Source organism: Diuraphis noxia, unplaced genomic scaffold (assembly GCF_037042655.1).
Source record: "Diuraphis noxia isolate RWA-SAM2 unplaced genomic scaffold, SU_Dnox_SAM2 contig0002, whole genome shotgun sequence".
Taxonomy (NCBI): domain Eukaryota; kingdom Metazoa; phylum Arthropoda; class Insecta; order Hemiptera; family Aphididae; genus Diuraphis; species Diuraphis noxia.
Window position 1 is genome coordinate 26302719 of NW_028301712.1, and position 25345 is coordinate 26328063.

At 26.7% G+C, this 25345-nt stretch overlaps 1 protein-coding gene across 3 annotated transcripts in view; it reads right to left on the reverse strand.

Annotated features, from left to right (window-relative positions):
* The window catches only part of LOC107165522 (sodium-independent sulfate anion transporter-like), a 32146-nt gene extending 13492 nt beyond the window's left edge, over positions 1 to 18654 (reverse strand). The window contains exons 1-2 of one of the 3 annotated variants that reach the window (XM_089220605.1): positions 18516 to 18654; positions 5844 to 6141 (exon numbers count right to left, since the gene is read on the reverse strand). In XM_089220605.1, coding sequence (XP_089076731.1) covers positions 5844 to 6063 — 220 coding nt within the window. In that variant the 5' untranslated portion in view covers positions 6064 to 6141; positions 18516 to 18654. Of the gene's footprint in view, positions 1 to 5843; positions 6142 to 11068; positions 11237 to 18282; positions 18345 to 18515 lie in introns of those variants that run through there. The other 2 variants (XM_089220606.1, XM_089220604.1) reach the window with 2 other exon arrangements.
* Positions 18655 to 25345: the final 6691 nt, after the last annotated feature.

Below are 25345 nucleotides of genomic sequence, written 5' to 3' on the forward strand. Positions count from 1 at the left end.
CAGTATACAATAAGATAAAAATGTATGGAATAAATTATAATACAATTTTAGAATAAGTAGCTGATGTAGTAATTATACTAATTATTTAGTTTGAACTAACTAACTATTAAAATAGTGTTAAGTAAAAATTAAAGTATGTAATAGCATCAAACTTTTCACATATTATTTATGTTAGAACAGATTGAATGTTTTACCATACTGGTATATACGTAGTTTACTGAAGCAGAAGATTTAACTTTGATAGTGTATTTATTGCTATTTATCTTCTATTAATTTTAAGTAATTTTATCATGAGCATAGGTATATAATTCAATAATAGTACCTTTATATTTATTTTTAAAACTACACATAAAAATATCAATCATAAAATAAATGCAAGTAACTCAGTAAAACACTCGTTAGAATATACTATAATATATTTTTCAGTTTCTATAGAAAAAGTATCATTTTATATATCAGTAAAATAATTACAACCGTAATTAAACAACATAATATTATTATATAATTGCATACATAATGAGTTTCGACGACAATAAATGACAGCGACGACAACGAATTCTGTTTAGTTTTGGATAGAATAAAATTAATAAAATAAGTATAAATTTCCCAAGATATTATGAAATGACGCTACATTAATTGATTATACATGATGGTCAGTGATCGCTAATTCACCAAGCAGCTCACCGCCATTTTTTTCTTTGATATTGAATTTACTATAATTACTATAATTCTGATTTTTGGAATTTCAAGAACCATAATATTTTCGAACACTGAAATTTTGTTATAGTTTTCAAGGAGGTCAAATTTTTCCTTAAATTACTCACTCATTTTTCTATACATTATTTGAAGTTTGATATTTAATCAAAGGGCATAGCACTATAGTAGAATAAGGACGACAATTAGTTCTTACATTAATTCAATAATTCCCGTCAATTTTTGTCACAATATGTATGTAGTCAATACCCAGTAGGTATCCTAATTATATAACATTTGTAAAATACCTTTATAAAGATACTGAATACTTAGCACAAATGTACCAATACAAAATTGAAATAGCCAATAGGTATTTCAATTGTATGATAATATTATTACATTCACATTATTCGAAGATTATTTTAAAGACAGTAAAAATATTTTCAAAGTATATTCCAAAATATTGAAAAGATAATCACTCATAAATCATAAGTAATATTTTTTGAATAAATAAATAACCTAATTCGCTTAAAATTACTAAATAAGCGCTTAAAAAAATTACAAAATATATTATGCTAAAATACGAAATTTTTTTCACTCACAAATTTCAAAAATATTTTTATATTTTATGATTCCTACCAAATATTTGAAAACCACAATACCATAGTACCAAGTAAATCTTTTAAAATAAATATAAGAAAATTTCTCCCTATCTAATATATTATTATACTAATATATTCGAAACATCACCGGTAATCTTTTTCTTAATTTTACTATTCATAAGAATAAACGAAAATCATTCATTAACTGGATTAAATTTAATAATTTATGTTCGTTCATATCGCATGTATATAATCGATAACTTAAACACGATAATCATTATAATATTATACGATTACGACAGGTTAACAGTAACACATGACCAACTGGGTATTTTAAATGACGCATGTACACAGTAAACACTATACATGTATAACAAATATAAATATTATTATATACAAGTTAATTGGTTTTAGAAGTCATTATTTTTTTATTTTTTTGTTTTGCAAGAAGAAATCGATGTTACCAAGAACTTGCTGGAAGCGGAGGTTTGACAATGTATACATCATTATACGTATAAAAACAACTTTAATTAATCATTTACGCAAAATAATATTTGCAACTCTAAAAATCCGGTTATCTCCTAAGTTTATAATTCTTAAGTTTCTCCATTCGATCGTTTAAAATCTTAATCAAACAACCTATAGAAAAAGTATAATTTAACAAATATATATTTGTATTCATCGACCTGAATAAATTACTGTCAAGAATGAACTCTGAATTGAGATAAATGAATAGGGAACGTAGTCATTCACTTTTAACGGTACTAAATGATGGTAAAATAAAAAAATAAATCCAGCTCTATGAAGGTTGTGTTTTTTAATTTGAAAATAGTGCACAACTTAAGCAGATCATGTAAACTACCATATTACAATTTATATCATATTATTTAGATGAAATAAATAAGCTATCTACTTTGGTATAATTTATTTACTTACAGAAAAATATTTTCTAAATGATTGTATTGTAAAAAATATATAATTTGAAGTTTAAGAATTTAAAAGATGAATTTTTGAAAAATTAGTGTTTAAAATCATGTTTTAAAAATATTTTTTTATTACTTTATTCAAACTTAGTGTCATCATTAAACACACACACATTACGACTATCACTGTATCGTGTTAGCATAGCCCAGATTATTTTAATAACCATAATCTGAGATATACATTATTATTTTTCTTGATTTTTTTATACACACGATATATCGCGATATAGTGATATTGAACACATTAAATACTTTAAAATAATAAACTATTGTTTTAATGATAGATGATATTAGTCGTTTAAATATATATTAACTTAAATACATTATAATGGATTATGACATAAGTTTTTAATAATATAATAAAACCAATTTTTTTACTAACTCAAAAATTGACTGAATACGATATTACTGTTGATAAAACCTCCTCTTATATTATATTATTATATTTAACCTTCATAATAATTGAACTTAAATAAACATACAGTAATAATATTTTCAGACGACAGTTAGCTTACAACTACCATATAATAATACTGACTACCACTTCTACGAAAAACTTGGGTGCTGATATCCTATACCATATAATAACGTACGCACATAAATACAACATTTCAATAAAGTATTGATTACAATATATATTATAATCAAAGTATAATATCCTTATCTAAAAAACCTATTTCATAAACAGTACCTATATGCATCAAAATGTAAGCATAAAAAGATAAACATTTTTGTAACAATATCAAGTAATTAATTATATCAAATGGTTGACGATTGATTTCAATAAAATAGTATTATATTATTTTATATAGAATTTAAAAATATTTTAATAATACATGCAGTTATAATATTATGCAGAGTCTAAAACAGCATAATTTTGTAAATCATATTTATCTGAATGATCTCGTATGATAAGAAATGTGTCTTAACACTCTTAACTCATAAAACAGCTAAAAAATTAAGCGTTAGGTTAGGTTAGTATTTATTAATCATAAAGATTATTCGAAACAAAGAAGAGCAACATCAAAGAAATTCTTCAAAATTTTTTTTTATTTTATAAACTGCCATTTTTAAAATTACCCAAGACGTCCATGACGTATTTTTTGAGTTATTCAAAACCAGAACACCTATGACAATATGTATATTGTTATTAATGCAGGTAGATATAAGCGCCCGGTTACTACGTCAGTGATACTATGGAAGTGGTTAGGTTCCGACTGCCGTGACGATCAACTCGAAACGGGTACACATAATATATCGTGAATATTATAGATATTTTTTTTTGGGTGGGAGACTTACCTATACTCGTAGGTATATGTTAGTATAATAATTACCATAACGGATAAAAAAAATATTTGGGAAACCCGAGAATAACACGTTCTTATAGATAGAATATTGTCTTAGTTATAAACCAGATACTGATATTTTTAAATTCCTAGCTATGAGTACGATATACACGACGGAGTCTCATTAATTATTATGATATTTATGAATAATGAAAATGATTACTGTTTGACGAATCATTTAAACCATGCTAAAACGTTTTTCGCAAATTACTATTGAAACCATTAAAAAACACTTAAGAAATTATTTGAGTTTTAATCGCATTAGCACACGCACTGTTCTTATAATAATCGTAGTTATTAGTTTCGCTATATATTCCTCGTCGAATTGTCGGAGGTGCCTATTATAATTTTCATGATTTGCAATCATGATCGAGTATAATATAGATTAATAATTTTCGAAGTAAATAATGAATAATAAATAATATACCGACATACAAACCTTAGGTTTTAGATTGATTTATTAGTTTTTGTATACAGTTATGATAAAGTTATTGAGCGTCATAAATATCGTCTAGTAAGTCAATTTTTTAATTAAAAAAGTATTACACTTTTTATTTCCCATTCTCAAAAAGTACTAAATTAGAAGTTTTTGTTCAAATACATACATATTTTTATTTTTATGAGATTTCTCAAAGTATAAAATTTTTGTACCTAATCGACCAGATTACCGACAGTAGACAAAATATGGACACAATTGTCATAGTAATTAACCATTTGTATAATATTATAATTTATAATAGTACCGGATTTACGAGTATACTTCTGTTTTTCAAATGAGAATCATTCTTTTTGGTGTACAAAACTTCATCAGATAATTTTTTAATTAATATATAATACTTTAATAGTAAATAACGATTTATATAGTATAATTTTTATAATTTTTAAATTATAACTATAACCACCCGATAAATTTAAATTATGGTAGCCGGTTAGGTAGATAACTATATATGATAATTTTAGTTTAGTAGTGTTATTATTTGTTATTTATCAGACAATTATAAAAAATGCTAAGTGCTAATAGATTAATACAAAGACAGTCATTAACTAGTTAAAAAGTTATTTTTTTTAACTTTTTAACTTATCTAGTACCTAAGTAAATTTTCTAATACAAGCTTAACTAGTTTTATTGAGAGTTTAAATAACTTAACATTTCTCAGTTGATTTAAAAAAATTACAATAAATATATATATATATATATATATAATATCATTCAATATGTGTAAAACTAAAAATAAAAGTAATCCAATAATATAGTAAAACTCTGTTCTTTGTCTTGATAAAATAATTTTGTACAGGTATAGATATGTTTTAATAGATAGCCACAGTATATAATGTCACCATAAATTGATATTTGATATAAAGCAATTAATATTTGTTAAATTATTAATTGAGATTTGTATAGTTTAAAAGTTTAAATAGATAATAATCATGTCAAGTAAAATATATAATAATATATATATTTTACATAATCAATCAAATTGATCATTATTATTTATGAAAATAAAAAGGACGCAGTCCACATAGGAATTTAAAAAAAAAAGTAAATAATTATTTTTTAAACCAAGCTAAGTTAATATTTTTTCCATATTAACATTTTGAATTCAATGTATAATTTGTTAACTGTTATCTTTTAACTTATTATTCTTGTATTTTTGTGTTCTCTTAACTTAACTTGAGTTAATTTTTTACTTACAATAGTTTTTAAATAATTAAAAAAGAAAACTATTCAATAATATCTTTTCTGTTTTATCGAATCAATTATCTTTCATTTTTAGTAATAAATACATATAAATATTATATAATTATCTATTTTATGTTATGTGTATAATGTATAATATCTATCATCTATAATGCATAAATTAATAATGAACAATTCAGAAATCAATCGTTCGAATTTTAATTGAGACGCTAGCAAAAAAATTAAAATAAATATCTTCTGAATTATTTAAAGTAAAAAAACGATGGTTCTCATTTAAAACATGTTGGTTTGTAACACCACAAGACACTTTTTAAAAAGTTCAAAAGTGAAAGTGTTAAGTATTCAAAAATATGGTCTTTAAAGTAAAATATTTAAAAATACCAAAAATCATATTTTGAAAAATTACATTGTTAGAAAAAGGGCGAGCATGCTTGGTTTATTACCAATGCATGGCTGTATAGTTTTATAGTATCTATAGTAAATGGACAGTAATAATGATAGCATGTGCAGTAATACTCACTAGGAGCTAAAATGTCGTTTTCTCTGTGGTAAGACGACGGATAACTGGACAAATCGTCTGCCGAACTCCATTGAAACGCATCGTTGTTATATCCGGGTAGTGTTTCGGAGTCTGTTTTCATGAACCCAACCAACTTGACGTTTTTGTAGTAATCATCGCCATTGTCAGTCGATTTGTCACCTTCCATTTTGTAGCTCAAATGGTTATTCATTTTATTCATATTTTCACTGCGGTGAATTACAGCATCAGTGATGGGATTATCCACTTAAAATGACTGCATGAATACATCGATACGAATCTACGCAAACATATTATTAAAATTATTAAAATCATTATAACGTAATTGGGTATAATATATAGCTAAATAACTACCTTATGAGTTCTAACATTAATCTACCCCGGCATTTGTAAATTGCATTATAGATATGTATATATATTATATATAGGAGGTAGCCAAGTAGGCACTCTATCAATAATTAAAAAAAGCTTATTTTATGTTCATTTCTATCCGAATGGTAGATTTGGCTAACTTTAAATGCAAATATCATAAAATCCGATGGATGCGGTGACATCGTTATAGTACACTAACGACGATACCATGTACAATTCTATTATTGTTTCTATTCTTTAGAAGAATAAAAAAGCCAAATAATTGAATATTTGTTTATTAAAATATTTAGATTACTGAAACTAATATTTTTATTAAACTAAATTAACTTAACACCAAATATCTTGTATATTTACGTGTTATTTCTTAATATCCAGTATAAAATTGTTACTGTTTTTTTTTTATTTTAATAACTAATAAGTTATAAGACAATTTGTATCTCTACGTATTAATTTCTAAAAATAGTATATAGCATCTGGAAGATAATTGCCAAATAAAATTAACAAACTTATTTGTATTTATATTTACATTTTTAGTAAGTAAAAACTTAAAATTATTTTTGTATAAATTAAGAAAAAACAAAATTAATTTTTATTATAAATTCTATATATTATTTCAAATAAATAATTCCGAATGTCTACATGATATTTCTAATTAATTTCCTCATCATCCTGAAAACAAAATAACCTAAGCATTAAATATTTGATTATATATTTTATGTGTTCATTTAAAATGACTACTCCATGAAGGACAAGAATTGTATTGTGTTTCTTAATTTCTTATAAAATACGTTTTTCCTGCTTTTAGTATTTATTCAAATTAACACTATAATTTATGTGCCCGTGAACCGCATTAATAGCTTGATGTTGTGTTATCAATTTTCGGATGGGTATTAACATACTTTTAATCAAACCTGACAAAGACACAAAAACGACTTATTAATAATGATCCTTACAATACTTAAATTCTTTTAATTGGAATTCAAAAAATCAAAAATGTTATAAACACACTTAAGGCTTAGATACATACACATAATAGGTATTGTTCTAATAACCTAAGCAATCGGTTCAGCAATCACAATAATAGGTACATAATATTATAATAATATTATAGTTATTCAATTTCAAAAATGAATTCGGAGTTACTGAATATAATAAAATAATGAATATGAAGAAGGTTAGCTTTAGAATAGATTTAATATTTTAATTAATTTTTTTCCCACAGTAATCACACAATTTATATAAAATATTTTTAATTTAAATACAATAACTAAAATTAATTAGTGAGGTACATTAAAATATTGTTTCTAATTATATTATTTTAAAATTTATATATAATACAATTTAACACCTACAAGTAAAGCAATTTTTTTTAAATTCTAAATATTATACATAATATAGAAACAATATTAACAGGTAATAAGCCGTATAGGAATAAAAATTAATACCTAAGCTTAAATCACATTCAACAGTTATATTGTATAATATGATTTACCTATTTGTATCACTCAGAATTGATATTTCAATAATTTGAACACAGAATTTTTATCATAAAATAATTAATAAAATACCATTCAACTATTAGATACTTAAATTAATATTTTTGTTTGTATTTTAAGATAAAAATACATGGTATACTTGCTATTACATATTATCATTATTATTTTTGATATTCTTAACCCTTCCGAAATGACTAAACTCCGTAAACTGTAATTTGTAGAAGACGACAGTCCTTGAATAAAAGACATGAAATAAAATATTACTAATATTTTATAATATAGGATAGGTATATATATTTTATTATGTTGCTCGACTACTTTTTTATAGCATGAATTTAATACTAATATAAATAATGGTTAGTTACCTATACACATATAATTTATTCTAAGATGTACTAACATACATGTAATATATAAAATCATACTTAATACCTGTCGTAGTATCGTATGTATACCTAATAAAGTTAATAGTAACTTACCTACTACCTATTATAAAACACAAATATTTAGTACCTACATAATACTTAATTGTTAACAATGGTTTAAATTAAAATAATTTATTGAATTTACAAATATTTTAAACTATTATATAATGATAAAAACACGAATTAATATTTTTCCTGAGCAATTGTTGCTATAAACCTATTGTTGACGATATTCCTCTTTTGATATAAGACAATAAGACATAACTGAATATAGATTTGTTTTTCTGTTTTTTTGGTTTGAATCATAGATATTCGTTTAGTTACAAAATAATGAGGAAAATATTAATATTATGCAAAATTGGATACTTATAATGCATAGTTGAAATCAATTATAACATTTTAATGTACTCGTAACTACCTACAATTTAACAATTTTAATGCAATCAACATCATATAAAAACATCAATTATAGCAGTTAATGTTAAATAAAAGAAAAATTATTTTAAATTATTTTAACATTTAATGAACTAAAATATTTTACGTTGTATCTTGTGTTTTATCCTTAATAATATAATAATTATTCTATAAACTATAATGTAATACACACAAAAACACAATTAAACTAGTTGAATTAACCACAATAAGATATTCACAAAGTGTCGTCTTTATAACAAAAATAATGAGATTGAATAAATTTATTTCCAATACAAATAGAGTTAAATAAATCATAATAATAAGAATACAGTTTAGAAACCTTTTTAATTCAAAAATATAAAATTAATTTAATACATGAATATAGGTCTAAAGTAATGTTTTTCTACGTCTATAGGGCTAATATTGATAATCATTAATCGCAAATTAGCCTATTATTTTAGACAATTTTATAAATATTTACATTTGTGTAACGGTAATAACAACTATTACAGTAACTAACAATTATTATACTAGTTGTATCAATAAAATCCAAATGTAATCGATATAACCTGGTTTTACCATATACTCCTGGATATTATTGGCCGAATTTTGGACATTCGTCGGCTGAACTTGGTAAATCCAAGTATACGTTCAAAATTACCCTTATTGGTATAATAAAACAAGCATTTTACAAAGTATTGAAAAAAAAATAGAAGATTTAAAGTGCACTTATTAGTAGGTATTAACCTACTATTTAAATTATTAATTATTTCTATTATTGTTAATTTAACATACTAGATACCAATAATAATAACTTTAATTTATCAAATTTTAATTATAATTATTTAATACTTATCATGAAAAATAATCACAAATATTAGGTACAAGTACATTTTATATTGATTATTGATTTTTTTTCAAAGTTTGAAGTATATAATTGATATTTATAATTTTTCTTTGTTTTTTATTCAGTAAACTGTACAACTAAACCATTAAACTTGTTTATTTTCAAATAATAACTCTTACCTATAAGTACAATATAAATAAATGACAATAAAAAAAAATATTAAATTAACTTTTCGGGAACTATGAAAATCCTTAGTCTACTCAAATCAATTATTTCAAACATGGTACGATATAAAATAATTACATTTTGAATAGATTTAATATTTAGTTTAAACATTATTAAGTACTTACCTATTAAAATGTGTAATAAATATTTGTATTTTAATATTCATAATGCATCATTTTACAAACAACTAATAACATTTATTATACATAACGAATTAAGCTATTCTTAATCAATACTAATATCATGTATCTTATAATATAAGTGTATATGTAGGACCTATGGTTTATTATAATAATATCGTCTAGTATGAAGATTTCAGAAAGGCGTTTTGTGTAGGCAAAGTACGTACATGTTATTAGTAAACACTAAATTGAAATTTCAAAGAACTGAACGAAAAAAATATGATTCAATAATTTAATTATTACTGTTCATAATTTACATAGCGTGCGTATACTTTAAGCTCTATTGCATGGATATTAGGTATAATCAAAAATACAAAAATAAATTTTTTTTTAAATTTCAAAATAATAAGACACCAATTAAGCAACTTATACTAAAAAAAAATACTTATTTCAGCAACTTTAATCAAACAATTTTATTGTAACTTAATCTGTCAAACTCGTATATTTAACATTATAAGATAAGATTATATTATATATTATTATAACATATTTTTTCTTGACCCTAAATATTTAATACGCTCTTCAATGCTGAAACTATCAAAAGTTTATGATGACTTTGGTGGTTAATTAAGAAGAAATATAATTATTTGGCGAAGAAACCTGCTGAATCGGAAACTTATTGAGATATATAGCGGATATCGATTCTAATTTTTAAGTCAAATTGACTTGACACGCGTATAAATTAAGAAAATTTGAAAATGTTTGCAACGTTCTGCAAATAAAGTCAACCAAATTTTAAACCGTATTCCGTAGTCAGCGCAATATATATTTTAAACGATGGTCGAAATCGCTTACAATACAACGATCATCGATAACAACAAATAAACACATTCCCAACTATGTCTGTACGAATTTATGATGATAAAACTATTGAACAATTTTCAAACAAAAAACGAATTAACTTTCGAAATACTTTTTCTATCGACAGCCGTGAATACGAGTCCATTTACAGAGGTGGGGTTCCAACAGCACGACTGTTGACGTATATTGTTTAGTGACAATAAAGAATCAGCGACAGTATAAAAAAAAAGTAGAATATTATTATTGAATCGTTGGATGTAATTTGTTCAACTCGTTTCGCATTCGAATGTGCCACATTGTGATGAATTCGCAGTTTTATCACTATTTCGTATTAATCGAATAGTTAATAGTTTATTATACAACTAGCTAGGTATGTTAAAATTAATATAGGTAAATACTTTCGCGCACTCACAGTTTGAATTATTACAACAATTATTTAACTCACCATTTAAATCCTGAAAATCGCACTCATTTTTAATGTAATATGATGGCCGATTGAAAACACTAGGTAGGTATTTCGTATTTTGAGAGACTATTATACTAGCAATCTAGGCGGATCACAGCAGTCGTGTAGTAAGTATTACGAACTCCGCGCGAGTAAATACTGATGTTCATGTTTAGGTAGCATGTAGGTACACAACCGGTACGCAGATAGGTACGCCAAAACGAGTGGATGTAGAACGGTTATCGGTGGAGGGGTGGACTTCGGTGACAGAGGGGGTAGTGGGGGAAACTGAAGGTCAAGGGACCGCGTAGTATCACTTTGATGACCGAGTCATCAATGGTCGTTATGGTGTACAAGAGGTTTGGGTTTTTTTTTTTTTACAATATATTGTACCTACCTAAGAAGTTATTACTTTTTCTTTCATTGTTACATGCACGCCCAGATAAAAATTAGAAATAATTGTGTTACAATCATAATAATGAAAAAAATACCAACAAAACCAAATACCATAACAAGGTTAACACTACTAGACCTAGACAATAATAAATCAGGTTCAAGTTCAAAGCATGTATTCCCGAGTTCATATTTTTTTTTCTAATAAAACAAAACATTACAGATTCAGAATCAATAATATGATATATATACATTTTGTCAAGATAATTATTACTATAATATGAAATATATCAAGTAGTTTTCGATTTGTAATTATTCGATATTTTACGTAAAACGTAGTACAAATTTTAAATTTTAAAAATGTGTGAGATGCCCTGTATTCATTATTTTTCTTTACTTAATTTTAAAATACTTTTAATTTTAATAAAACTATGCATTTAAATATTAAATACTTAAACATAAATGTAAGATTACACACATGGTATTCTAAAATAGTTACCTATGATAATACATTTAAAGTACTCATATTTTTTTTTATGGGCATTTAAAACTTTAAAACGTCAAATAAAAACCTATAGAAAACTGAAATCATCTCAGAAATTGGAATCATTTTTCTAATGAGATATAATATTATTCTTTTAAAAAAAAAAACATTTCAATATAACAGATTAGTTCGTGGTGAGTGGACATATTATATTTTACATTTGTATACACTATTTAAAATAGACTTTAAAAAATATTTTTTAATTCTCTAGACAATATTAAAAGTTAATTTTACATACCCATAATGTTGTAAGCATTATTTCTATTTTACACAGCAGATTTTTTGTGACAGCAAATGTGCATATCTTATGTTTATTTATTTAACCTTTTAGTTTATAAGACTTTGAATAAAATATTAATTATATCTATAGAATGTATAAAATGTTCAACCCTCTATATCACCGAGCGATTGTAAATCACACAGATTTTTGGTTATCGATTCTAGAGTTGGATTTATAACACATAAATTCCACCTGTACGAATTTTTACACCTAAAGAAACATGTAAACACCACCAATGGTATTGATCAACAGATTATAACTATTTTTAATACAGCTACAACACATTACCTGTCGAATTTCTTGTTTTTATTAATTTAATTATTAATGATAATACATATTAATAATATTTAATTTATTATATTTTAACTAATTAGTGATCACTGATCACTATTGACTATTATATTATAAGATTTTTAAAACATAATATATAATAAATATAAACATAAATCATATTACCATTGGTAATATTAATTTTAATTCAAGAAAACAAAAATCAGTGTAATTTACCTTTTTTTAAGTTAAAACCGTACTGATGGAGTCTATCTTTTTTCCAGGCGGAGTTTACATGAAAAAAAGGTTTAAATAGGTCGCAATCGATGGAATTTACATTGGGTCACCTTAGTTACGTCCCGGGGAAAGGAACACGAATTTCGTCCCAAAAAATACAGGACTCAATTCGTGTTTTTTAATCAAGGGTTCTTAAACAACTAACAAAATTAAATAAATAACAATTATAAATATAATCACAAGGCAATCAAAAAATTGTTTATGAAATAAAATAAAAAAGTAAACAAATGTTAAATCATTTAGATCTGATCAAAATCAAAATCAATATAGTCCATAATATAATAAATAAATAGATAAATAATAATAATAATAATAATAATAATAATAATAACAATAATAATGTTGTTAATCAAAACTTCACTCAAAAATTATATTTATATTTATAGATTATCATAATTTACATCATTATCGAAACATCATATCAGGGCTCCCTTCTAATTAGTATCAGAGGTGTGCCTAAGGGGGGGGGGGGGGGGGGTCACCCCGGTTAGGTATTGAACCCCCCCCCCCCTCCCGAAAATCCCTGAAAACAAATAAAAATTGTATTGCCTAGCCAAGTGGGACGGAATTCGTGTATACCTTTTTAACGAGACGCAACTAGATATAGCCTCGTTTTATATATACACCTATAATACCATTATGAAATCATAATACAATAACATCACTGATTTTCTTTAAAACGGAGTTTAAATAATATATTGTAAGCAAAGAATAAATTATATTAATATCTAGATATAAACAATATTATTATTATTATTAATATTATTATTATTATTATTATTATTATTATTAATTATTATTTATATTATTATTTATACTTACTAAATTCATTTACAAATTTACAATTACTGCACTTACATTACAATAAATTTTCGTTAAACGATTTGTAATTAATTGAATTACTGACTAATAACTAGTTGTATAACTTATAACATATAATAATATCTTTCTACTTCAATTTAATAACAAATAGATTAGAAGTAACTCAGCAAGCATTATTATTTACTAACAAAGCAAATGTTAGGTTAATCATTTTTAATAAAAATATTTACTAATAGTAGGTATCCAATATACCAGAATCAGGAATTTTAATATCCATTGGTGAAATATACGTATATAAACGTCTAAGTGATATGAGAAAAAAAGTCGTATCATACATAACCGCCAAAATACTAGGTAGTAGGTACTACAAACTAATGTATTACATTTATATTGATTAGTATGACTTATATTATAATTTAACAAAATTATCATTTTGTTTAATATTGTATAATTTTTTATAAGATGGCAGTTTTTAAATAATTACTTTATTTATAAAATATTACTTTTAGCGCAAATGATAATATGTCATTTTCGCACCTTTGGCGCTATTGTCATATGTTGGATATCACAGGTATACAATATTAAATTGATGCTTATATCCTACAAAATGTTTGCGCAAATGATAGGTCATTTTTGTACCTTTGGCACTTATACCATATAACCAGATTCATCATAATTCAATGATAAAAAAAATATATGATTTTTAGTCATGAATACTATTGAATAGGTAAACAAGATAATAATTATTTTAACCAAACACAATGTAATTATTTACTCAAAATAAGGTAGCAATCTCAGAACATAATAATTTCGTGATCATAAATCATCTAATCCTCCTTTATATAAATATTGAAATTATATTTTTATTTAATAGCTTGAACCAGTTGAACCAATAATTATAAATTTATAAATTATCTTGTATTATAATAAATCGTCTATTTTTTAAATTTTTAATTGAACAGGAACAAATCACGTGTTTTTGTATTTAAGTTTAAACTGAAAGATTATGGTTAAATCATATTATAAGAAATATTTAAATATTACAGGTAGATATAACTACCTATCTATAAATAGTATAATATGACGTTAAATTTCATTGGTATAATTGATATCTCTAATCGTTTTTTAATATTGAATTCAAGGTCATAACTGAAAAAAATTCCGAAAGGTTCAAACATATTTTTAACATGGGTAGAGGACAGTTATCATTTTTACGTATAAAATATAAAAGCTCTACTTTTAAAAATTTTGAGGGGAGTCTGAACCCCTGGACCCTCCTCAGTTACAGACTTGATTGTATTTATTAAAATGCATTTATTCATCAAAAATTCAAAATTTTATTTAACTCTACATTAATGACAATAATTAATCGTATAATATAATATATATTCACATATTTGTTTCAATCGCTATTATTTGAACTCACTACCTATCCTATCACACGATTTATTCATAATATTATAATTACACTTTAAAATGACATCCAATAGGCAATAACTTATATTATTATATAGTGGCTGCATCCTGCATGTCACCTTGTAAGCTTAGGTATGTACAATAATTACTTAATAATACTTACATGATTTTAATCGCTTAGATACAATACAATATACACGACTGCATGTGTAAATAAATCAAATGTTTTAAATAAATAATTGATTAATTAATAAATTAATAATTTAATAATTAATTAATAATTTTCTAATAGTATTTGAATATAATATGTATTTGGAGTATAATTTCTTTAATTATTCCTGATACAAAATAAAAAAATTCTTAACAAGACTGAAAATATATTATCTTATAGTTATTTGTAAGACATAAACATGGTATATAAAGCATGTGTCTTATTTCTTATATCTATTATTATAACGTACCCATAGTTCGTATTCACAAGACCACATTAAGTATTACCATATTGGATTTTCGTTTGCTATAGTTGAGATTTGAGATTTAAATAAATTTATCTCAAGATTGTTGTTCAGGTAAAAATAATATAAGATACACTCAACAATTAAATGTAGTAATGTAGATCCATGAATTGAATTGCGAATAAACTGTATAGGTAACCAGTATTATTGTTAAAAGTATTATTTTTTTGGAATTAACACTCGTAAGCAATATTTTTTTATAATATTCAAGAATGTGAGTACTTTTAAACATTACGATAACTTAAACAAAATATATCTACTACAAATTAATCCAAATGTGTGTGATCGTGAAATATATATAAGTATATAACACTCTATATGTATGCAAAGGAAGATTCTATCTATATTGGAATAAAAGTGTTCAAGGATACTTCATGCAATCATGCTGAACATTAAACCAAATAAACCAAGGACCAAAAATGAAAAAAGGAAAACCTGATATTAATAAGCCTTATCAAATTAAGTTCATTTCTTTGATAATTTGAAGACCAGTGGTGTATTTGGAATTTTCTCATAACTATATTAAATAATAATATTATGTAAAATGTATGAACTACATACCACTGACTATGTTATATAATATATAATATATATTATACGCACTAAACTACGCAGGTATGCATATAATAAATTAGGTTTATTTAAATTTCTGTACCTAATACTATTTTTGGAGAACTTATTTATGTCTGCTATAAAACCTTTATTCTATTAATACCTAGTCTATAATAAATTCTTCCTTTCCACCACCAACTAGAAGATGTTCTGAACTAACACAGTGACACCTACCACTATGTAATAATATTCATATAACTGTAAATTGTTAGTGTGATAGTAGACAAAAATAGAGTTTTATGAACAACAATAAATTATAATACGATCATATTCTATTTTTATAACATGTATTTATTATTTATAATAATATAGCCATACTATATAGCTTAAGAGGACGCCAAACCCGCATGTGTTGTCTCCGTCATACAAGTGCGTAGCATAGCAAATTTTACGCTCAGCAGATCACGTTTATCTCCGTTATTTTAAAATTTAAAGTGAATTGAGCTATTATAAAAATTAAAGGCAAGATTATTACCGAATGCATCTCATAGGCTTTTTATTATATTTTAATTTTAAGCCGAGTTATGAGTATTTTTAGATATAAAAATTATTTATAATTTTAAAATACTCATAACTCGGCTTAAAATTAAAATATAATAAAAAGCCTATGAGATGCATTCGGTAATAATCTTGCCTTTAATTTTTATAATAGGTCAATTCACTCTAAATTTTAAAATAACTGAGATAAACGTGATCTGCTGAGCGTAAAATTTGCTATGCTACGCACTTGTACGAAGAAGACAACACATGCGGGTGTGGTGTCCTCTTAATACCCTACGGGCTTTGCTAGTGTGCACTTTTTTTGTGGCAAATTCTATTGGTGTATATCATATGTTATATAGGTGTATCTTGATTTGAGTGTAGGTACCTATCTCATTTTTAATGTACCTCAATTCACAGACAAGTTGGAGTTACCTTTGTGAAATAATTCAACCTAGGTCGAACGACTGCAAATCGCGGATTGAATTTAACAATAGGTATATTTTTAAATTTTAAGGTGGCTTAAACTGCTTAGGTACTCTCTAAATTTGTATGAAGTCTCTAAAAACAATCTCTAAGATTTGCATCGAATTAAATTAATTACTCTTTGAGTATTATATAATTTACACATATACATTTGGTTTTAATATATAGTTTATATTTTATTCGAGGCCATGAGCAAGACAATTTGATACATACATAATGCATGTGCTTGTACCTAATCTGCCGAGTAACCTATAGCAACTATTTATGTATAGATATAAAAATAATAATACTTATTTCTTCTATTACCATTATAATCTGCAACCAATTGCAACCATTTATAAATAAATTTTTTTTAATTTCCACTGTAAATCTCAAGATCCCTGTTTGACTGCCTATCTCTATAAAATGCGAACATCGGAAAAAAAAATCCTTTCTTATTGCACATCTATAGATCATTTGATGAACCACTTTAACCAAATTAAAGGCTCTGTTAAAAAAAATTATACAAAAATAAAATTAAACAGAACGCGTTGTAACGCGCGTTAAAGCGGTAAATGGCTCGTCGGCGTGGTGCTTTCACGCGCGTGAATAACGCCGCGTTGTAACAAATTACAAAATCACGTGACGTGAAGATAACGCTTTCTGTTTGACAGAGCCTCTAAAGTTAATACGTATTGTATTTTTTGAGGTGTATCGGTGAATGAATGAGTGAGTGATAATATTTGTCTTATATATATTCTATTATTTTATGGCTTTTATAATAAAATGTATGCTGAAGTGCAATGTTCGAATTTCTACTCAAATATTATTGTATACAATGTGTTGGTAAATAAAATCAACTACCTAGTGTATAATGGTCATAAAACTAACTAAAATAAATAGATTCATCGTCCCAGGTTTTTCATTAAAATGCTACACCTAGATTGTAATAGGTAATTAAAAAAATTAATCAACTTCTTTTTAACTGAGTTAAGTCAGTATTTTTTCATTATTTAGAATTAAATATATTATTTGTTTTAATTATTAACTTGTGTACGACTTCAACGTGAATTTACTTAACTAGGTACCTAACTCAAATAAATCATGATCATTAACTTACCCACATCTGAATACAATTAATAACAATTATGTAATAGAATGAACCAAGTCGTTGACATAATATTCAGTAGACTAGTAACATACCGCCTATGTAGAGTAGAGTCGTTATTTTTTAGGTATTTTACACATGCTAAATGCAGCAGAGTTACGTATAATAAATATAAACTATCAAAACATAATAACAAAAGCTAAAAAAAAGGTTGAAAAATATATTAGATAGGTAACATAACTCACTATATACACTCCGCGTCGACGATGTTTACGTTCTATTAAGCACTATTCTGCCGTATATCAATTTGAAAATTTGATTAAAAAGTGTAGCTATTTCTATAACTATGTCTACAGCTACAGTACAACCAACGCTTTGTCGTTTTACTAGTAAACAGTAAACATATTGGTGTTCAGCTTAGAATGACTATGGACCCCACTCCCATTTAAAATGTTCGCATTTCTTACATTTTTAAACATAAGTGGTCCTTTTTCGGATTTCTGACAGTTTGTTTTTAACGCCTAAACTCCAACAGTAGGCAGTCAATGTATTCTCTTGTTTATAATTTTCGGTCACGTTTGACGCGTGATGTCAATGAAATTGTATAATCGTACGAAATATACACATAATAACGCGTATAAATTCTAGAGCCACAACGTATAATATTGATAATTTTCTCGTACGATTAAAAATATGATGAAAAAAAAAATACCATTTAGATATATTTCTCAATACATTTTTAAAAACATCACGTCTCTTTTTAAATAATCGGTTAATTTGTTTCTATGAATTACAATGAAATCTGTATGAAGCATGGTCAAAGATAAATAAATATAAAAATAAAAACATTGTCAATGCAGAAATTATTAGGTATGTTAGCTACGTTATTAGTATTTTCTCAGCACACATTATAATCATAAGTCTAATATATCTCTAGGTATCTATATATATAGCAAACTATTTATTATAGATATTATTATTATTATATTATTTAAATATTTTAGTCACATTTATAATGTAATATTAATAAAAATCAAATTAGGAAAACTCACTCTGCGGGTGTGCTAAATTTCCGTTTTCTAAACATATTTCAATACAACGCAATAAATTATAATTCCATAAATAATTTATTCACAGTAACTGCAGACAATAAATAAAAAATAAATACCTTACTATATCAAAAATTGTAATTATGTATCTACTGGACATTGGTAACTAACAAATGGACGGACACAACGAAAATCTAAGACGATATTCTAAACATATGTTTAGAAACCTATAAAACTATGAAATATGCCATTTTTAATAAATCATATGACTACCTATTAGATTATTATAAAATTCTCGATTTTTTTTTTATAAAAAATAATTTAATTGGTTATAAATTATAATATACTTAATTTTAAGATAATTGTTTGTTCAATAATTGAATTACTCAATGCCATAGTATATAAAATAAAACGTTAAATACAATTGAATTAAAGATTTGTTGAATTAAAGCTCTCTGTTTACTATCATAACTAAAAATAGATAAAAAAGCTTGAATCTTAATCTTATGTCAAGCAAATATAACTATTTACATTATATAGTTATCTACTGTTTTATAAATTTTAATTTACTAATCTATAATAGAATAGTAGGTATAACACCAATGTTAAATAATATAATGATTATAACGATTATAATGATATAACGAAGTTTTTAAATTCAGTGTTCAAAGTATAATAAAATAGTTAGGTACTTACCTATAATACTTGAAGGCATATTATGCTATATAGTTTTGTGTAAAAATTCCCGTTTTTCCTTATTTATTTTTTCTGTTTTTATTTTTATCTATGTATTTTTCGATTTTAACCTATCAAAAATACCAAAAACATTCACTTTCCCGTCGAAAAAGTTACCGAAGTTGGAAATCGAAACATTATTGTTACGAATATGTATCGTATGGGCGTATGGCGCTACTAGTGTCTCCAGACATAATTATAAAATCAATACGTTAATCGCTCAATAAAAGAATCTAAAATGTTTAAAACTTTAAAAAAATCGATCAATTTTTTTATGAATATTCAGATGTAGGTACTTAAAAGATCGTTTCATTTTTGGTGTCTAAAAAAAATCACAAACATGTAGGTACGGCCCAATATATAATTAAAATTTTTTTTATTCTTCTTAACACCACTATGTCTATAACATGCTGAGTGCATAGTTATATTTTTTAACTGCTAAAAGAAATTAAAATTGTACTGATTGAGCTTAACAGACAGTGTAGGTTTGAAAGGCTATTAAACGACGAAAAATAATTTAATAAAAATAATAATAAATTTTCAATTTTAATAGGAAAATCAATGAATTGAGCATTGCGCATATCTGCAGAGGTAATCTACATTATACACGAATTCTTCATTTGATTTTGTTTTCTAATTTTATAGTAATAAAATGTCACCGTCCACACCGCGAACGACGCACACCTCTTTATGAAAGTTGCACGTAATCGCTGCTATTTCTACTTTTTTGTAAACCAATAAGGTTTAAATTTAGATCTATAAATAGCTAACGCCGAGTGCAATCAATTGTCAATAATTAAATCCGCGTTTGCCTTATTGTTTCCGCCGTACTTAAAAATGTAGTTTTCTAATATTTTTACAAGTGCGATTACCTAATTTTATCGTTGCGCCGCGCAGGCAGCACGTTATCGCGTTCGCCAGTCAGCGACTCGTGACTTTCGCTCACTAATTAATAATTATAACACCCAAATTAAGTATAAATATAAACTGTTTATCAAATGTGAAAATAACAAATCTGATAAAAACATCAATACTATACAGCCTACTCGCCTACTCGCCTAGCAAAAACACAGAACTTTGAAATGAACAACCCTGACTACAGCACCCAACACAACATTACGAACTGCCCTGAAAATGAAAACTGGACTACTCAAACAGGTAAGAGAAATCTGTCAAGCTCATCATCTGGTTCTACCATCTCCAAATCCTCTTCTATAAAAACTGCTCAACCAAAAAACAAAAAACTCTTTTTTTCAACACGTTATCGCCACTTTAACCTACGAACTAAATACGGATCACTGAACCTACCGACACGGTTGTTGACACAGTCATGGTATTCGAAGATCCCGATCCCGATATTGCGGTTTGAGCCAAACCACCTCCCCCGATATTTATGAAAGGAATAAATGACTTTCCAGGATTCTGTATAACTTTAATTGAGTTGGTAGAAGTTGATAACTTCATTTGCAAAGCCACCACAGACTGCTTAAAAATACAGACCACCAATCCCGAATCTTATAGACTTCTAATACATTATTTAAAAGTACATAATGCGAAATACCACAAATGCCAACTCACTGAGAATCTGAGCAATCTGCACCCTACTACACCAATAGAACTAATAAAATCTGAACTCGAGACATGCCTCTTCCAAGTCAGACAAGTCACGAATATCTTGCACAAGACTAGCAAGCACCCATTTTCGCTGTTCTTCGTCGATTTAGAACCCACTGATCACTCTAACTAAATTTACAAATTATCTTCCCTTCTGCACACAAAAATTAAGGTTGAAGAACTATACAAGCCCAAGTTACTTAGCCAATGTCAAAATTGCCAAGATTACGGTCACACCCGGGTGAATTGTGGTTATTAAGCACGCTGCGTCCGATGCAGCGCGCATCACCCAGCTTCTGAATGCACTAAGTCTGCCGACTCCCCTGCCAAATGTGCTCCGAGGATCATCCAGCTAACTACCGATGTTGCAGCGTCTACAAGGAACTCCAGCGCTGAAAAACGCCTACCACTAAAAGTAATTTCTTACATGATACTATCAAACCAAATGTTAAACCTTATAATGTAAAAGAAAACCGCCACTCGCTATGCATTCGGAAAAAAATGAATCTAACCCACAAAAAACTTATGCACAGGCCACAGCTAGTCAACCACCTCAACGAGGAGAAGTCCTCCCTCCGACCAAACTCTACTCATGAAGTCATGACCTTCTTTGTAGGTGAACTAAAATCTCTTATCAACCCATTAATTGCTCTCCTGACAGGAGCGTTTAAATACAGGAATGCACCGCTCATGGTGCGCATGCGCAATATGGTATCGTCCGCATAACGTAGATATTAGATAACGTGTTGATTATTGATTATCAGTGATTTAAGCGGCAAACTTAAATTTTGAATAAATACGATATTATTGTTATTATTTTATTGTTATTAAATTATATTTTGAAATATTTTAAATTTATACATTGTGATTATTGTTTTTATTAATATTACTATTCACTAAAACTATTCTATTATTATTAAAATATGTTGTACCTACACAATAGAATAATAAATATTATTATTATTAGTTAGCTCTTATCAGTTACTAACGTTAGGGAGACGATACCATATTGCACATGCGCACCATGAACAGAAATCCTACATACTGGCCAACATCGCGCAAGAAAAGACCTGATATTCTGGTTTCTGGACATATTTGTCTCCAAAATTCTGAGTAATTTATACTGTGCTGTAAACAATATCTTAGGCTTAAACTCAGATCACTCATCTGTAATACTAAATGTCGATGCGATTCCTCAAACACATTCAGTTAGTTACTCTCTTTTCTCACAATCGACTAATCGTTATATATTCCATAACATAATTGCACAAAAAGTTAATTTTTCAATAAAGTTAAAAACTGAGCATGATATTGACGAATCAATTAATAACTTATCCAAACTTATCCATTCAGCTGCCTCCTTATCCTGCAATACCTTAACCAACTCCAAGCACTCAATGCAGAATCAGACTCCTCTTCCTGAACAGATTCGCTCTCTAATAAGTAATAGTGGAAAAACGTAAAGCCAGAGCAGTTTATCAACGCAAGCGACTACCGTCACACAAAAGCGTTTATAATAAATTAGCCAACTCCCTAAAATAAACTCTAGCTAAAAACAAAGCGGATGTAGTTGTACAAAAACTAACCAATCTTTCATATTCTGACGGTAGCTTATGGAAAGAAACCAAAAGCTTATTTAGTCTTAAAACTCCTTCTACCCCTTTAAAGAAACCTGACCATACACTTGCGTTTTCTGATAACGATAAAGCCAAAGTTCTTAAAGCACACCTTCAGGAAGCCTTCCAACCACATCATAATATATTTATTCCTCAATGTATTGACGAGGTAAAGGCTGGTTTAGACTTTCCCTCAACTTCCAATCATATTGAAAAATATTTCACGCCCAACGAAGTCAAACAGGCTATCCAAAAATACTCCTTAAAAAACCCCCAGGCTATGACTTAATAACAGCAGAAGTTAGATGCCTCCCAAAAAAGCCTTAGTATTGGTAACATATATATTTAATGCAAGTCTAAGACTCTCGTAATTGTACTATTTCCTAAACCTAATAAACCCTTGGACGACCCATCCTCATACTGATCAATAAGTCACTTGCCCTACTTGTCTAAAATTTTTGAAAGACTTATTCTCAAACAAATGACTCCATATATTGTCAGGAACAATATTTTTCAGAACACCCAATTCGGATTCAGATCCTCACATAGTACCATTCATCAAGCCCATATAGTATTGTCGATGCACTATCGCTCTCGTTAGAAAAAAAAAACTTTACTGTACCTGCAGTGTCTTTCTTGATATATCCCAAACATTCGACAGAGTTTGGCATAACGGATAACTGTTCAAACTCAAAAGTTTTCTTCCCTACCCGTTCTTTCTCCTAATCAAATCTTACTTAACTGATCGAAACTTCCAAGTACATTATCGTTCTGCATACTCAGAAATAACCAAAATCAATGCTGGCGTCCCACAAGGGAGCATTCTATCTCCAACTCTATTCAACATCTATGTCGCTGATCAGCCCACCACGCCTCAAACCATGATGGCTGATTATGCTGACGATACAGTCATTTAATCAATTAGTGAAAATCCGGTAACCACCGCCTCATCAAACCTACAACTTCACCTCAACCTAATGTCTAACTGGTACGACAAATGGCGAATCAAAATAAACCAAAATAAATCGAGTCACACTACATTTACTCTCAAAAAGATCGTATGTCCAACTGTTACATTTAACAACATCCCAATTCCCGCATCAGATACAATAAAATACCTAGGACTCAATCTCGACAAACAACTAACATGGAAAAATCATATACGAACCAAAAGACTGACTCTCAACGCCCGTGTTTGTCATGTATGCGATCAAGTGTATATTATTATAACGGACGAAATCAAAATTTATTAGACCTAATGAACGGAGAAAAATGTATCATTTAAGTTGTACTCTAATTATTTATTAATATGTGCATGGTGTATATCCAAACAAAAAAAATCATAAGGTCATGATGGACATTGGGCATGTGGTAAAAATAAATACTTGTGTAAAGTAAGTCCATGGAACACCATCGCAATGATGGCAAAAACTAAATTTTAAATTATTATTGAATATCACATTTATAATTGTGAACCATGCAAATAAAATACCAATTATCAAAAACTACTACGTCTTGTGAAATAAATCGATACTAACTACTAAGGTACAAAATGTTTCAAATAATGCAAAATACACATGCCATTTTTCTTTTAGCAATGAATTTATTCAAATTCCAACTTTCGGAAATTTAAATATACCTAAGGGCATATTCATGGATTTGTTATTCATCTCGAGTTCTTCAACTTTATATATCTACTAAGGATGTAGGTCCATGATATAATATGGTGACTATAATGACTTAAAAATATAAGTAAATAATTAATTTTAATCTATCGACATTTTATGATTTATAAAAATGTTCAACTATAATAATAAATACAGGACCCAATACTACTTCTGTTTTATATTATTGTAAACCCATTTTTAAATACATTAACATTTTAAAGCCATATGCTTAAAAATCTACAGTAAAAAAGGTTGGTCCCATTTTTGATAAAAGTGATTTTCTTTCGCCAAATGACACTCCTTGGAATAATATGAAAATCAAAATAACTAAAAATATCATCCCTAATTAATACACTAGACATTTAAAAAAAAGACAGAATTTGAATAATTTCAT